Below are 16,136 nucleotides of genomic sequence, written 5' to 3'. Positions count from 1 at the left end.
CAGTGAAATGAGCTGTCTTGGAAGCTAGGCATGCCTCTTTACTCTAGGTCTTCAAGTAGTGGTTGAGTGACCACTCACTGGGGATGTCACCGAGAGGGTTTATGTATAGGTGCAGATGGAACTAGATGACCTCTGAGGTCCCATGCAGCTCTGAGATTCTATTATTCTGACCCATAGAATGTAAAATATCAGATCTCAAAGGCACAGTAGAACAAAGAATATCAGTGTGTTGCCTCCCCCATTGGACTGAACTTCTTGAGGACAGGGGTTTCCTTTTGCCTTCTGCCTTTCTTTGTATCCTTAGCACTTAGCACAGTGCTTGGCACACAGTAGGTGCTCAATAAATGCATATTGTCTGACTGAGAGTTGAAAGGGACCTTAGAACTCAGAATTCTATCAAACTGTGTCCCCAGTGTCTATTGTAATAGGTACTTAATACATATTTGCTTAACGAATGAATATATGTTCTAAGGTCCCTTCCACCCCTACTATTCTATAGCATTTTCTAAGACCCCTCCAGTTCAAACATCTATTTTTCTTCCTTATCCTCCTACTAGACTCTAAGGATCATGTCCATCTAAACTTTGTATCTCATCGAGTGCCCAGTATGGTACTTCAGGCCCTAATACTTAACAATGTTTGTCAAAGAAATGGATGAATCCCATATTCTAAAGGCCCTTTTAGTTCCAACATTCTTTTTTCCTTCTAGTAGTGCCTCTTATGTTCCACATTCTAAAGTTCCTTCTGGCTGTAAGATTATTTGTTCTTAAGTCCCTTCTAACACTGTTAATCTGTTTTCTGAGGTCCCTTCCAGCTCTTACAATCTATGTTCTATCTTCTAAATAACACTAGGGAATAGTTGTCCTTCATACTTGAAGAGGACCAAAACGACATCGCTAGGGCGAGGCCAACGTACAGTGTATCTGACTGTGGCTGATCAGACCAATACAAGCTCTGAAGGCTCTACCATTTGGGGTGGAGAAGTCTCTAAATTTGCGCACCTCTCGTTTCTTTTGAGCTACTATAATTCTGCTTCACTCATAGAGCACAGTGCCTTCTTCAATGCAGGCACACCATGCTGGGTGGTCCCGAACCAGTGTCTCCCATGTCTCACAATCTATTCCAAAGTTCTTCAGAGAGACCCTAAGAGTATTCTAGTAGGGACTTAGGTAATAGTTCATGGTAGAAACCAAATGATGAGCCTAAGCAAGAAGGGCTAGAGGAAATAGGAATGGAGGTAGGCTGGAATCAGAGAAGGCTTCTTAGTGGATAGAAGGCTGGAGCTAGGCCTTGAAGGATGAATGGAATTAGAGGAAGCAAATCAGAGGAAAGGGCCAACCCTTCCAAACATTATACATTATACCCCTTCGTGCTCCTGACATTCCGGCACAACTAGCAGATGCGCTGTTCTTTGAGCTGGACATTCTACTTCTTGTCTTTGTATACTGGAATGCACTCACTTCTCACCTCTTCCAGTTAGAACCCTTGGCTTCTCCCAAGGCTTCCCTCAGGTACCATCGCCTATGAGGAGACTTTCCTGATTCCTCCTCTCCCCAGTTGTGTTTTATTGCTCCCTCCCTTCTCAGTTTAGCTTGTGTTTATTTACACATGCTTTGTTTCTATCTCTTCCCCACCCCCATAGAATGTAAGCCTCACGAGGATAAGAGTCATCTTTCATCTTATCTTTGGGTTTCCAATGCCTAGCACACTGCCTTACACTTAGAAGGGGCTCAATAAATATTGATTGGATTTAATTTAGTGTATAAGTCAGAGGGAACAGCATGAGCAAAGGAAAATGATCCTGGCATGTGGTTAGGGGTGGAGGAAGACAGGATGGAAGACAGCAATGGACCAGCCACTGAAGCGGAGGGTAAATGTTGGAGTAAAGGAATGGGACAGAATAGAGTGAAGTGGGACGGAACAATGATGGAATAGGATGGGATGGAAAGGGAGGGGAATGGAGGGGAAGAGAAGGGAGGGCAGGGAGTGGAGAAGAGGGGATGGGTAGCAGCGTGGCTTTGACGGAAGCTGACTTGGGTTCAGATTTCATCCCAATTGCTGTGTGACATAAATAAGTCACTTAGCCTCCCTTGGCCTGAGACTGTCCATCTGTAGAATGAGGATTTGGATCTAGATGGGTTCTGACATCTCTTTCAGCTCTATATCTATGACGCGCTGTAAAGAAAAAGAAAAAAACCCTAAGATGCGGTGCTATCAATATCTAGTGTGCTTACCTCAAAGAATAGATAGTGGGGAGTCCTGAGCTGGGAAAAGAGGCAAAACTACGTACCTTGGAAGGTCCCTTCCAGCTCTTAGATCCCAGGATTTGGTGAGTGACTGGGCTTGCTGTAAGGAAGAGCCTGAGGTGCTTGAGAACCTGCTCTAAAGGAAGAAATGTGGTTCCACCTAAGGAAAACTAACAATTAGAGCTGCCTAACAATGAAATGGGCTGCCTCGGGATTCAGGGCATTCCTCTTTCCTGTGGGTCTGATTAATCTAACTTGCTAGGCTGTTCCACTAATCTGCCTCCATAGTGAGATCCTCATCTCCACTGAACGGCTCAAGCCTCTTTTTGGGGAGGCCGTAGGAGAGTCTTGCAACAATTAGAAGGTAGACAGAGGTGCTTGCTAAGCTTCTTCTCAGCCCTGGGCTACTGTCCATGCAGGAATGGCTCTGATCTGATCTTCTCTTTCTCTCCCTGACAGCCTTCCCCCAAGTGCTGCTACAGAATCTGCGCCACCCCATCTTCCTCCTTGTGGTCCTGGCCCAGGTCAACATGACCTCCATGGTGGCTGGGATGGCCACCTTTCTGCCCAAATTCCTGGAGCGCCAGTTCTCTGTCACCGCCTCCTTTGCCAACCTGCTCATTGGTAGTATCAGCATTCCTGCAGCCATGTTAGGCATCATGATCGGGGGAGTCCTGGTTCATCGCCTCCACTTGGGCCCCACACGCTGTGCGACTGTTAGTATCCTAGGGAGCCTCATTTGCATGGTATTTGGCCTGCCACTCTTCTTCATGGGCTGTCCCACCCACCCTATCGCCAATGTCTACGGCCCCAGGTGAGTAAGAAAAGAGATCTTTGGCATAGGCCTAGGTGGTAATCCCTGAAGCAGGAAATGAGGAGCCCCACAAGATGTTACCTGCCCCCAAAATCTCTCCGCTAGTCCTAGCCTTCTACTAGATCTGAAATTTCTCCAATTAGAGAATCTCTTTTGTGGTTCAGTCATTTCAGTCACATACAATTTTTCGTGACCCCATTTTGGGGTTTTCTTGGCAAAGACACTAGAGTGATTTGCCATTTCCTTCTCCAAGAGAATCCCTAGTTTAGGCCATAAAAGAAGGGATATTTTCTCCAGAAGGCACTCATGAAAACATGCACCAAAGGGTAGTAAATGTTTGTCAATATGAGTTAAAATTAGCTACAACCAGATAAGCAAATACTATTCCTCTAATGACAGACTCTGGCTAGATTGGGAGCTTTGAGAGAGTGAATGGAGGCTTACAAGGGTTTCTTACCTGGGAAAGGAAGGAGAGCCTTGGTGATGGTGGTGGTGGCATCTCCTCTATCCCTCTCTTATTCAAACACTAGCAGGAATCACTGTCATCCATATCACTGAATGATCACTTTGTAAAATCCAGAGAACTTTCCCTGAAAGTACAAGAAACAGTACTTAGAAAATATTAGGGGTAGAAGGGACCATAATATTCAACTGTTATTTATTAAGTGCCTACTGTGTGCAGAGCCCTGTGCTGGGTATGAGGGAAATACAAAGTTTAGTCCATTACTAACCAAGTGATCAGGGGAAGCCTCCTGGAAGAGGTAACATGTGAGTTATATTTTTGAGAGATAGATGATACATAGTGAGAGGGTGTTCTAAGACAGTATGGGTAAAGGCAATGAGGCTGGAACTCCCAGAAGGTGATGGGGATGGGGTAGGGGGAAAGGGGGGAAAGATGGGAGTCAAAGAAAGCCATCCAGTTTGACTAGATCACAGAGCACATAGAAGTAAGGCTAGAAAGATAGCTAAAGTATAGAGAACTTGAATCCCAGGCCTCCATCCATAGGTATTTGACTGAATACTAGATTTCATCATTAGAACTGAGTTTGAATTCCAGTCTTGCCACCTGTGTGGTTTAAGCGAGTCATTTAACCTCTTTGTGCCTCAGTTTCCTCATCTGTAAAATGAGGGAACAGGACAAACTAGCCTCCAAGGTTCCTTTCAGCTCTAAATTTATTATCCTATCAAAAGTTTGATCTTATGATTATAACTTGGTACACAACAAGGAGCCACTTAAGGGCTTAGAGCAGAGGAGTGACTGTAACGAGATCTCTGCATAAAAATTAGTCTGGTTGTATGTGTCGCATGAAAGGGGGAGAAAGAGAGTGGATATTCAGAGAGAAGCTTAGAGGCTCTTGCATTAGTCCAGGGGCTGATAAGGGCCAAGATCGGGGGTGGGAGCAGAGTGGGAATAAAGAGGAGAGGACAAATGCAAAAGGAATTGCTAGCATAGAATTAATGGGACTTGATGACTGAGAGACAGAAGAGAAGCAAAAAGCAACAAACAGCCCCAAGATTTCATCAATGGGACATTCACATCTGTGAATGGTGATGGCAGAGGCAGAAATGAGAGAGAGAAGATGGACCATTAGAACAGAGAACATGCCATAGGCAGAAGGGGCGTTCAGCACTCTGCCTCCTGGCTTCCTTCAAATCCCTGTAAGAAGTCTTTCCTGGTCCCCCTTAATGCTAGCACCTTCCCTCTGAGAGGATTTCCAATTTGTCCTGAATCTATCTTGTTTGTACCTAACTGTTTGCATGGGGTTCCCCTCCCCCCATTAGACTGAGCCCTCTTGAGAGTAGGAACTATTTGGGGCATTTTTTTTTATCCCCAGCACTTAGCACAGTGCTTAGAACATAGTAGGTTCTTAAATGCTAGCTGACTAACAATTAGAGAGGAAGCCCTAGGTAAATGGGCTTCAGCTCCACTTGGGGTTGTGAAATCTCCACTGAAACTCCGCACTTATGGAAGGAGAAAAGCTTTTGTGTGGCAGAAGTCGTATTCTAGATTTGGGATCACATTAGAGTGAGGACCAGGAGTTTAAAGGCCTTGGGCCTGATCATGCTGAGGGGCTCTTGTCCCTAGGGGAGCAGCCAGAGATCAGCCTCACTGCCGGGGGCCGCAACCCCCCCCCCCCCGCCCCAGCCTTCTGCTTCACCATAGAGGACGAAGTTGTCCCTTCTCTTTCACCATTTCCAGTCAACTTAGTCCTTGGCAACCTCCCTTCCACCCTTCCTCCCCTTCCCCTCCCACTACTTTGTCTCCAGTATGTCCTCTAAGGCACTTGAAAGTTGTTGAGACAGCTGGTGAAGTTAACATTTCTGTCTTCTCCAGAAAGATTACATGTCCCTTGGGGGCCCCCTTTGTTGGCTCAGATTTGACTCTGATATCAGAACAGAATTTCCCTAATATCCCTGACCCTGGCCCTAGAATCAAGGAATGCCAAAACTTCAAAGAACCTTGGAACATAGAACATAAAAGCAGTTAAAGGCCTTAGAACATAGAATATAGAATATTAGAGCAAAGAGGGGCCTTGGAATATAGAACATAAAATGTCAGAGTTGAAAAAACCCCTAGAACATAGATTATCAGTGGTAAGAGTTTTATAGAAGAGCATGGAATGTTAGAACACATAAAGTAGGCTGTTAGAATTAGTGATAACCTCAGGGATCATCTCATCCAGTTGCCTCATTTTACTGAAAGGAGGGCAAGTGACTGACCCAAGATCATACTTATGGTCCCCTTTGGCCTTTACAATTCTCTAACTGCTTTTCAGGCTCTGTCCCCACCCATTGTCATCTTTCCTCCCTTCAGTGTGCTTCTAATCAAGAGTTTGGAACCCTCATAAAAATAGAAGTACTGTTGTTCACTTTCAGTCATGTCTGACTCTTTGTCACTCATTTGGGGTTTTCTTGACAAAGATACTGGTGTGGTTTGCCATTTACTTCTCCAGCTTATTTTACAGATGAGGAAACTGAGACAAACAGGATTAAGTGACTTGCCCAGGGTCTCACAGCTAGTAAGTGTCTGAGGCGGAATTTGAGCTCAGGTTTTCCTGACTCCAGGCTCAGCATTCTATCCCCTGCTCCACCTAGCTGCCCAGATTACTGTACACAGAAGTATAAGCCCCAGCCTTAAGGAACTCCTGTCCTGGCTCCTTCGCCTTAGGATCTTCATTCTACTGTTTTCTCCTTCTACCCTAACCAGTCAAGTATTTGAACTAATTGTGGATCTATTGTGTGTTAAGCCCAATTCTCTAATACTGATCCAGTGGGAGGTGCCCATGACTGAGAGGAGGGAGGCAGATATAACCCTTGCCCTCCAGGATTCTCTAGTTTTAGATGAGAAACGTGGCCCTTGAACTCAAGGACCAACTGTCCCACCCCTGCCCCTGCTTCCCCTAGTCCCAGGGAGGACACAGGACATAAAATTATTTTGTGTTAAGTATTTTGTCTTCCCTTATTTTCCCTTATTTTGTGTAAGTTTTAGTTTTCATATTTGTTCAATATCCCCTTTTGGAACCCTCCAAAAAGCTCTTCTCTCTCTATTGGCCACTGCTGGATTTCCCCCCTCCCTCTCTTTCACAGAAAATGTCCCTCCTGTAGGCAAAGATATCATTCATTAGGCTTCCTCTCTGTATGCAGTGGTGCCAAAACTGGGAACATCAGTCCATCCACATGGGTTGACTGACTGACTGACTGACGACTGTGACACCTATCCCCAGACTCCTCCAGGGACGTGTCAGTTTCTTCCCCTGCCTTTGGATGTCCTGGACTCTACACATCCTTAGGGATCACCACAACCCCTAAGGATGATGTGTATGACCACAGATCAGAGAATTTCAAAGTGAAAAAATGCTTTAGAGATCATTTAGTCTGAGCCCCTCGTCTTTCAGAGAAAACTGAGGCCCAGGGAAGAGATGAGATTTACTTGCCAAGGTTCACAGGGAGCATTACCAAGATAAAACCCTCATTCCTCCAGCCCCAAAGCCAGTTTCACCCCATTTCATTGCACTCCCTCTCTCATTGGAAGCCAGATTCTCAAGTCCTTGGCCCTGCTTTTGGAAGCCCTGGCAAAGATTGCTCTGGAAAACTCCCCTTCCCTGGGCAGCATCCCCTTGTCCAATGCCACCTGGCTCTGGTCCCACCACACAGACAACAGCAGCCAAGTTTTTCCAGCCTCTGCCTCCACCCCTTGTGTCAGACATGCCAAGACAGTTTTAGACACATCAACAGTTTTTTGTTTTGTTTTGTTTTCTTTTTTCTCAAGGGAAAGAAGGCTCTGTGCTAGGATTTTTGGTCTCTACCTTTCCTACTTCCTCCCCTATATGAGTGTCATAACAACAGCATGGCAGTAGTTCACCTCCACTTTGACCCCAGGACCTGGCTTGCCCCCATCTGCCCTCCCAGGAGGCCTGTCACTCGGGAAGGACAAAAGACACTGAATTTGGAGCCCAGAACCAGGGTTTAATCTTTGGATTTCCTGCTTCTTATCCATGTGACTTTGGACAAACTTCTCTAAACCTCCATTCTCTTGTCTGGAAAATGGGGCAAACTAAGACTTGCATGACATTCTTCAAAGAATGACTGTACTTTGTGAACATTGCGGTTCTATAGGAATCAGAGATATGATCAGAACTGGGACAAACAGAGGGTGGCCAGTGTTTGCTCCAGGTGTTGGACATCCGGTCAGGGCCACTGCCCACTCAACTGGCCTGCTCCCTCACGCCACCCCCAGGCTACTGCCATCCCAAAGTCCCACGACCATTATACTCCTCCCCTTCCCAACCTGGCCTGGGGACCTCTAACCTCCATCAGCGTGGAACTGGAGCAGGAGGAGGAAAAGACAGTATGGAAGGCAGCCCTCCACAGCTTCCCTCTTCGGTCTCTCTCTCTCTTCCTCTCCTCTCCCTTTCCACTGGGCTTTCTGGGGCTCTCATCTATTGTTAACAAATTCCTCTTCATCTCATATGCCTTCTCTCTTCTTGTGCTCACTGAAACCTTCTTCTGAAGCCCCCACACTTGGCACCATCTGCAAAGCTAGCTGCTCTTTCATTTTCAAACCCCTGACACCAGTCCAGGAGGAGGAGTTGGCATAAGGCTCACTTGCCATTCCAGAGTCTCCCACTGCCATCAACAGTCAACAATCCCTCTAAATCTTTCCTCCTTTAAAGCTCTCTCTGTCGTGTCTGGGACCTTGTAGCCATCACCTATGACCTTCAGGTTACCTATTCTCTTCTCCAGCAAGTTCAGCACCTGACTCATGGGTTTTCCACTCCAGCCTCCACCTCCTTCAGATGCCCTGGTCTCCCAATTCCTCAACCTTCTCAATTCCCACGACCTCTGTCTCTATTCTACTTCAACATAGGAATGGCATCTTTAGCCCCAACCTCCCAATTTGGCTCAACTGAATTTGCTTCAAGTGCCAGAAATCATCATCAGTCATTGCCCATCATCCATTATCACCCTCGTCATCATATCAACTTCCTGAACTTGTTTGATGCTTGGCCCCCTCCCTCTTTTACCCCACAGATCACTGGCCATCCTGGAGAATCTGGGTTTCCCAACCTGGCCTCCACCTAGCCCTCATCCCAAACTCTTTGAATTCCTCAGAATTTCTGGGAGTTTCAGAGTTGGAAGGTACCTTAGGAACTCATCTAACTCCTCCCTCAAGCATGATTCTCCTTTATAACATCCCCAACAACAGCCAGTCACCTAACCAGTGCTGGAACACTTCCAGTGATGGGAAGCTCACTACCTCATGAGGTAGCCTATTATAGTTTTGAACTACAAGTTTTTCCTTCTCTTGAGCTGGAATGTGCTTCCCTGTAACTTCTACTCACTGTTCCCAGCTCTTCTCTGTGAGACCAAGAAGAACAAGAATAATCACTCTTTAAATCATGACTGATCTTTGAGTACTTGAATACCAGACCAAGCCTTTGGGAGACAGAGGTTGTATCTCCTCTTCCACCTCCTCCTCTTCCTCCTCTTCTTGTCCTTCTTTGTCTCTTCCTCCTCCTCCTCCTCCTCCTTCCTTCCCTATGACCCTGAGCATTGGGGCCAGCCTATAACAGGGGCTTCATAAAATATTTAAATAACTCCCATGACAGAATGTTCAGAACCTTATGAATGAGTTTGTCCCACTGGGATACAACTCTAAATGTTAGGAAGTTCTTCCTTATAAGGAGCAGAAATCTGCCACCTTATACTTCTGTTCCTCTGATAGATATATTGCTTACCTGCCTTCCCTCCAGCCCCAGGGCTTCCTCCCACCCTCATTACCATCCAGATTCCTCAGTGACATACATACTCCTCCTTTCTCTTCTGCCCCTCTGTATATTTGCCTTCTAAATAACCTCCTCTAGGAAGTTTTCATTGATTAACCTCACTAGCTTTACTTATTCCTTCACTGAGCATTCCTTCAGAGCTTGTAGGTTATTTATGTTGTATTCTCTCCTTTTTTTTTTCTATTTTATGTCCATGTCCTGGGTGCAGTTCTTATCTCTGGACTCAAACTAGGAATTCCCTGAGGACAGGGGCTGTTTCTCACTAGTTTTCAAACTCAGAGCCTCTTTGGGGGCAGAATCTCATCATCTCTGACTAGGGAATCTCTGAGAACAGAGATTCCATCTGCCTTTCAAACCAGAAGCTCCATGATGGCAGGTGCTATGCCTTCCATCTCAGCCCAAAGATTCCCTGATGGCAGAGGCTTGCCTCCTCCCTCCCTGGCTCCCTCCCAGTACCTACCTTAGAACTTTGCCCACAAAGGGCTCACCAGGTCCTCCAGTATACAGACTTTAATCATGCCTCATGCTGGATCCCTTAGTGAGTTTCCAAGAGCCTCAGGGGGTCAGGAGAACTGAGTACTAGCCAAACCTCAACTCAATTCAATAAGTATTAAGCATCTCTTGTATGTCAGGTATTATGGTAGCCACACACAAAGACCCACTCCCAAGATCCCCTAAACCAGTCATTTGCTTCAAAAGACTTAAATTCTACTGCCTCCTTGACATTGTCTCTCAGTCATTAACTTCCAATGAAATGAACGGCTTATACTAGATCATTTCTAAGAGGCAGTAGGTTGGGGTGTAATGGAAAGAGCACTTGACTTGGAGTCAGGAGAGATTGGGGTTCAGTTCCTGTATTTGACACTAGCAAGGCTGCATGACCCTGGACAAGTCACTTATCATCCTCAAGTCTCAGTTTCCTTACCTGTAAAATAGAGATACTATATGAAGTACTTACCTCACAAAACTATTCTGATGATTCAGTGAGATCATGTACATATGATATGCTTTGCAAATCTTAAAGTCCCTTATAAATGTCACTTATTTAATTATTATCATTTAAGGTCCTTTCTAGCTCTGATATTTTATGACCCAGGGCAAAGGCATTTAACCTTTCAGGGCCTCAATTGCTTCATCTGTAAAAACCCTAGAGAAATTTGTATCTGAGAAGGTTGCTGTAGCTATGGCAGTTTGAGCTTCGGAGAAACTGGCTCCAGCTCAGCATATCTGGTACATACCATCTTAGCAAGGAGTAGCTTTCAATTATGGAGCTAAGCAGAGAGTTATTTTGATGGGGGACATGCACAAAGATCCAATGGGCCCTCCAGGATTCAAAATTATTAAAAATGATGATACCTTCCCCAAGTGGGGGGCTGCTCTGGCTGATTTCCTAAAGGGGATGACTGTATCTTAGTTAAATGTTGCATCTCCCCCAGCTACAAGCATAGGACTCTATAACTGTTAGTAACTTGACAGAATACAATGCCAATACCAATAATATTATTCTCAGAGTTAATTGAATACTGAATCCCCATTTTTATGGTTGAATCTAGAAAAAGTGTCAGAATTCCTGAGGTTATTTCTCTTTGGGAAACATCATGATTGGTTTGGGAGAGATAGAAAGACATTGGTGGGAGGGGAGGGAGCAGTTCCCATCAGGGAAAAGCTGATTGTGTGACATTGCTTTCTTCCCAGCTCTCTTCTTGAAAATGAGGACTTCCTAAACTGTACCCAGCTGTGTTCCTGCTCCAAGAGTAACTTCAACCCTGTGTGTGACACCTGGAGCCGCACTGAGTACGTCACCCCCTGTCAGGCCGGCTGCACAGGGATGCAGGGTGATCCAGGCCCAGGTCAAGGCCCAGTGAGTCCCTTTTAATGACCTCTTCTTCTTCCTTTCTCACTTCAGTCGTAACAGCTGAGGCCAGGGGAGGCCTTGGGATAGGGGTGGGGGAGTAGGGTTCATTCACAGAATCTTAGAGTTAGGAGACACATCAGAGTTCACTGAGCCCACCACCTAGCTGAACAGAATGACAAGTGCTCAGCCAACCTTTTCTTGAAGACCTCCAATCCTGGGGGCCCACTACTACCCAAGGTGGCCTAGTCCACTTTGGGACAGCTCTCATTTTTCATGCTATTCCTAACGTCAAAGCTGATCCTACTTCCACTCTTTCCAGCAACCACCACACCCAGATCTGCCTTAGAAGGCAAGACAGAACAAACCTAATTCTTCTTCCGTATTTGAGATCTTCAAATACCTTCAGACGGCTATCACATACCCGTAAGACTCCTCTTCTGCAGGTTAACTACCCTTCGTTCTTTCAGCTGAGCCATGTCTGATGATCAGAGCTGGCATGAATAGAGGGCTTGCTGACATCTGCTCTGAAGGTCCTTTGCCACCCTTGCTGCCCCTCTCTGGATGCTTGTCTCCAGTTTATCAGTGCCCTTCCTAAAATGTGGTCCCCAGAACTGAACATAGCACTGCAGGTCTGGCCATCCAGGGCAGAGGACAGAAGGGACCATCATCTCCCTAGGATAGGCCACTATGCTCCTTAGAGCAACCCAAGAACTCCTCAGCTTTCATGGCTTCCATATAACTGCTGGCTCTCATCAAGCTTGCCATCCACTAAAACTCTCAGCTGTTTTTAGACCAATGCTTACCAGCCAAGTCTGCCCCATCTTGTATTTTATCAAGTTGGTTTTCCAAACCCAAGTGTATGACTTTATAGTCAATCCTATTGCATTTCATCTTATTACTTATAACCCAACTTTCTGGACCTTTGAGAGCTCCTTGGATCCTGACTTTGTCATCAAGTTCTAGGTACTCCTCCCCCAGCAGTGATTGTATCATCTGGAAATTGAATAAGTATGTTGTCTATGTCTGCATCCAAGTCATTGATAAAAATGTTAAACAGCACAGGGGCAACCACTGATTCCTGAGGCATTCCACTAGAGACCTCTTTCCAAGTTGAATAGAACTATCAGTGACTACTCTTTGAATATTGCCATGGAACCCATTCTAAATCCTCTTAATTGTGTTATCATGTAGCCAAAGTCTCTCCATTTTCTCCACAAGGATAACTTAAGAGACTTTGTCCAATGTTGTACTAAAGTTTAGGTAAACTATACCAATGGCATTCCCTGAGAACTCAGTCAAAAGAATAAAAAAATGGGAAATGAGATTAGTCTAGCATGATCTATTGCAAATGAAGTCATACTGTTTCTTTGTGATCTAGATATTTACTAAACATCCCTTTAATATAAGACATTCTAGAATTTTTCTATGAATTAAAGTCAAACTGACTGGCCTATAGTTTACACACTCTGTTGTTCACTTTCTTTTTTTTTTTTAATTGGCAATATTTTTTTCTTCTCTGGTCACAGAATTTGGCCTTTTTCAGTCTTGCCGTTTATTGACCACAAGTCCAGCTTGAATCCACAGTATGACATAGCTATCCAATGCAGTTAAGCTAATGCAGTTAAGATGTTAAAGTCGATAAGCATTTATTAATAATGTTCCTACTGTGCCAGGTAGTGGGATAATTTGGTATCCTGGGGATACAAAGAAAGGAAAAGACAGTCTCTGCCCTCAAGGAGCTCATAGTCTAATGGTTAAGTGATCTGTCCAGAGTTACACAGCAAGTAAGTCTGGGAGCAGAATTCCAACCCAGATTTCTGGGACCCAAGCACAAGAATCTTCACATTCTGCCTTAGCTATTTTAAAAATATTCAAATTGCTGGGGCAGCTAGATGGCACAGTGGATAGAGCACCGGCCCCGAAGTCAGGAGGACCTGAGTTCAAATCTGGCCTCAGACCAAACACTTGACACTTAACTAGCTGTGTGACCCTGGGCAAGTCACTTAACCCCAATTGCCTAAAAACAAACAAACAAACAACCAAACAAAACTATTCAAATTGCTATAGTGTTTCTAAGCCCAACTTCTGGGAAACCTCCAGGGAGGCACTGTAGCTACCCCAGGGCACTGCTTCAGAGGTTTTTAGCTACATTCTATTTGAATCTTGAGGCAACATGTTACGATGGAAAAACTGTAGACTTTCGCATCAGAAGACTGGTCCAAATCCAGCCTTTGACACTTATTGTCTGTTTTACTTTGGGCAAATCATGTGACTTTTCTGACCTCGGCTTCCTCACCTGTAAAAAGAGGGAGATTGGACTAGTTATGCTCAAGACTAATTGGGCTAGATTGGACCAGATGGGGCCCTCTGGCTTTAGACTCTAGAATCTCTTCATGTTGTGGTGGCCGTATTGTATGTAAACAATTACAGGATTGAAATGTACTGTTTCATTGTTCTGACAGAGAATGTAAAATGTTTCTTTGTTTACAGAGAGGCATAATTTGCTGAGGATGTGTTTCAGAATGGTCAGGAATTGACCTTGACTGGTTCTCATACTGCCCAATCCAGGAGAGGTCATTCCTGGTTTGTCTCCAAGAGAAGATCCAAGGATCATGGGACTTAGAGTAGGGAGAGCCTTAGGCAGTCTGGTGGAGCCCAGGGACCCTTTCTCAAAATTATTTTTATCTAATGCATAAAATGAAATATATAAGATTACAGAGGAAACCAATTATATTGAAATATGGTTATCAAAGTGTTTAAAAAACAAACTCATAGACCCCAGGTTAAGAACCCTTGATCTAAACCAATTTCTTCATTTTACAGACTTATTTAAAGTCACACAGAAATTAAGGGACAGAGCCAAGGCAAAAACTAACTCCCACCCCAGGGATAGAGGTTATTACTGTTGTGTTTTAATACAGGTTATTACTGTTGTGTTTTAATACCTGTTGCAATGTTAAATGGGCCTATAAAATGACAGGGTTGCACTTTATAAAATTTATAATCCAGCTCCAATATTCTAGGTTCCATCTAGTTCAAACATTCTACATTGTAAGGTACTTCCCAGTTCTAACATTCTAAGATTCTACGCATTTGGTGTGTGAGTGTGTGTGTGTGTGTGTGTGTGTGTGTGTGTGTGTGTGTGTGTTTTGATATTTACCTCTTTCAAGCAATTACCCACTCTGGGTCTCAGTTTCCCCATATGTCAAAACTCTTCTTAGAGAAAGCCTCCATTTGATACACACACATGTGTATGTGTGTGCACAATATATATATATATTTCTAAAGAGAGAGAAAGGAGAGAGAGAGAGAAGAAAGAAGGGAGGAAAGAGAAAAGCAGAGAGGGGGAAGGAGAGAGAGAGAGAGAGAGAGAGAGAGAGAGAGATCACTTTGATAATTCTTTAGCTGCTCTTGTATCTCCCTTTATTGGGATCATGTTTTCCACTATTTTTTGCTTTTCTCCCCTATGCCTATCTTCCCGCTGAAGTCACTAAGCATATTAAAATAGAAATTGATTTAATAAGGAGGACCTTACTGAGTTCTTCTTAGAACTTCTTTACTTTCATCATCCCCTATAACAGATGCTGGCACCAAAGCTGCCATTATCTCCATGGTGGCGTTTTTACAGACGTTTGACAAGGCCACTGCAATACAAGATGACCAAGTATTCTTGAAAACGTTTTTCTTCTTGCCTTTGGATGAACAATAAAACTAGCTCTGCCAATTCCTTCATTTCCTTCTCTAAGAAGAACCTGTGAGCCATCCTTCCTTATGACTGTAACTTCCTATGGTCTTCTGGCTTAATCATAGAGAAGATGTCAAGTTGATAGGCTTCAGTTCCTCTAGAAGCACATTTTTTCATTGGTCAATGGACAAGAATATCAGTAGTAGAGCACCAATATATAAGCTAGTGTTTAGAGATGGTCTAAAAATTGTGTGATTCTTAGCACTCTATGCCCCCCCTTTGATGATGATGATGATGAAAGCTAGCATATGTAATATTTTAAGGTTATAGAGTGTTCTACCTATATTAACAAGGACTGTGCCACTGGAGTATAAATCCAGGCTAGTTCTACCAAGTTAAAAACTTTTCAAGAAGTGTAATTCTGAATTCTTCACAACAACCCTGGGAGGTAGGTGCTATTATTCCCATTTTACAGATGTGGAAACTGAGACTCAGAGAGGTCAAATGACTTGATGAGGGTAACACAGCTAGTAGACGTGCCTCTGATTTCATGCCCAGCCCTCTATCTTCTGTGCCATCTAGTAATCCTTTTCTGTTCTGCTACTGCCCCTGCAGAAAGAAAGCAGCTACAAAGGACTGTGGGCCATTTTGTATTTTTCTTGAATTTCTTTGTATATTTCATGAATTTCTATGGACACAGAATTCACTGCCAAATGGGCCAGGCTTCTGGTGATGAAACTCTCTGTACATGCTATAAGGGCAGTATGGAATAGTGGACAGAGAGCTAGACTTGAAGTCAGGAAGCCCTGGGTTCAAATCCACCTCAGACACTTACCAGTTATGTGAACTTGGATAAATCACTTAACCTCTGTACCTCAGTTTCCTCATCTATAAAATAAGGAAGTTGGAGTTAGGGGCCTCTAAGGTCCCTTCCAGCTCTAAATCTATGCTGTGATGACATTAAGATAAGCTGACTGTCAGAAAGTAGATAATCTATTGGCAGAACTATATTTCTTAAAACCTTTCTAGAACAGTAAAACCTGCCTGGGCTCATATTTCAGTGCTCCACCCTCTGTTAACCCGGGGCAAGTGGAGTCCTAGCATCTGATTCTCACAGTGGGAGGATAGATTGATAGAAGTTTGGAGGAAGAAGAAACCAGTTAGGTAAGAGTGGCCAGTAAAGGCTTCCAGGAGAAACTAGAGCTTCAGCTAGGCCTTGAAGAATAGATAAAATTGTAGAAAAGGAGTG

At 44.2% G+C, this 16,136-nt stretch overlaps 1 protein-coding gene across 1 annotated transcript in view; it reads left to right on the top strand.

Moving 5' to 3' along the window:
* SLCO2B1 (solute carrier organic anion transporter family member 2B1) overlaps nt 1-16,136 on the top strand; it is a 101,532-nt gene that overhangs the window by 63,943 nt on the left and 21,453 nt on the right. The window contains exons 9-10 of the mRNA XM_027848319.1: nt 2,706-3,060; nt 11,043-11,208. Of these exons, the coding sequence (XP_027704120.1) occupies nt 2,706-3,060; nt 11,043-11,208 (521 nt within the window). The remainder of the gene's footprint in view (nt 1-2,705; nt 3,061-11,042; nt 11,209-16,136) is intronic.

The sequence above is a fragment of the Vombatus ursinus genome, unplaced genomic scaffold (assembly GCF_900497805.2).
Source record: "Vombatus ursinus unplaced genomic scaffold, bare-nosed wombat genome assembly UNPS02005659.1, whole genome shotgun sequence".
In the NCBI taxonomy this organism is placed as follows: Eukaryota; Metazoa; Chordata; class Mammalia; order Diprotodontia; family Vombatidae; genus Vombatus; species Vombatus ursinus.
This window is presented reverse-complemented; position numbering and strand designations above follow the sequence as displayed.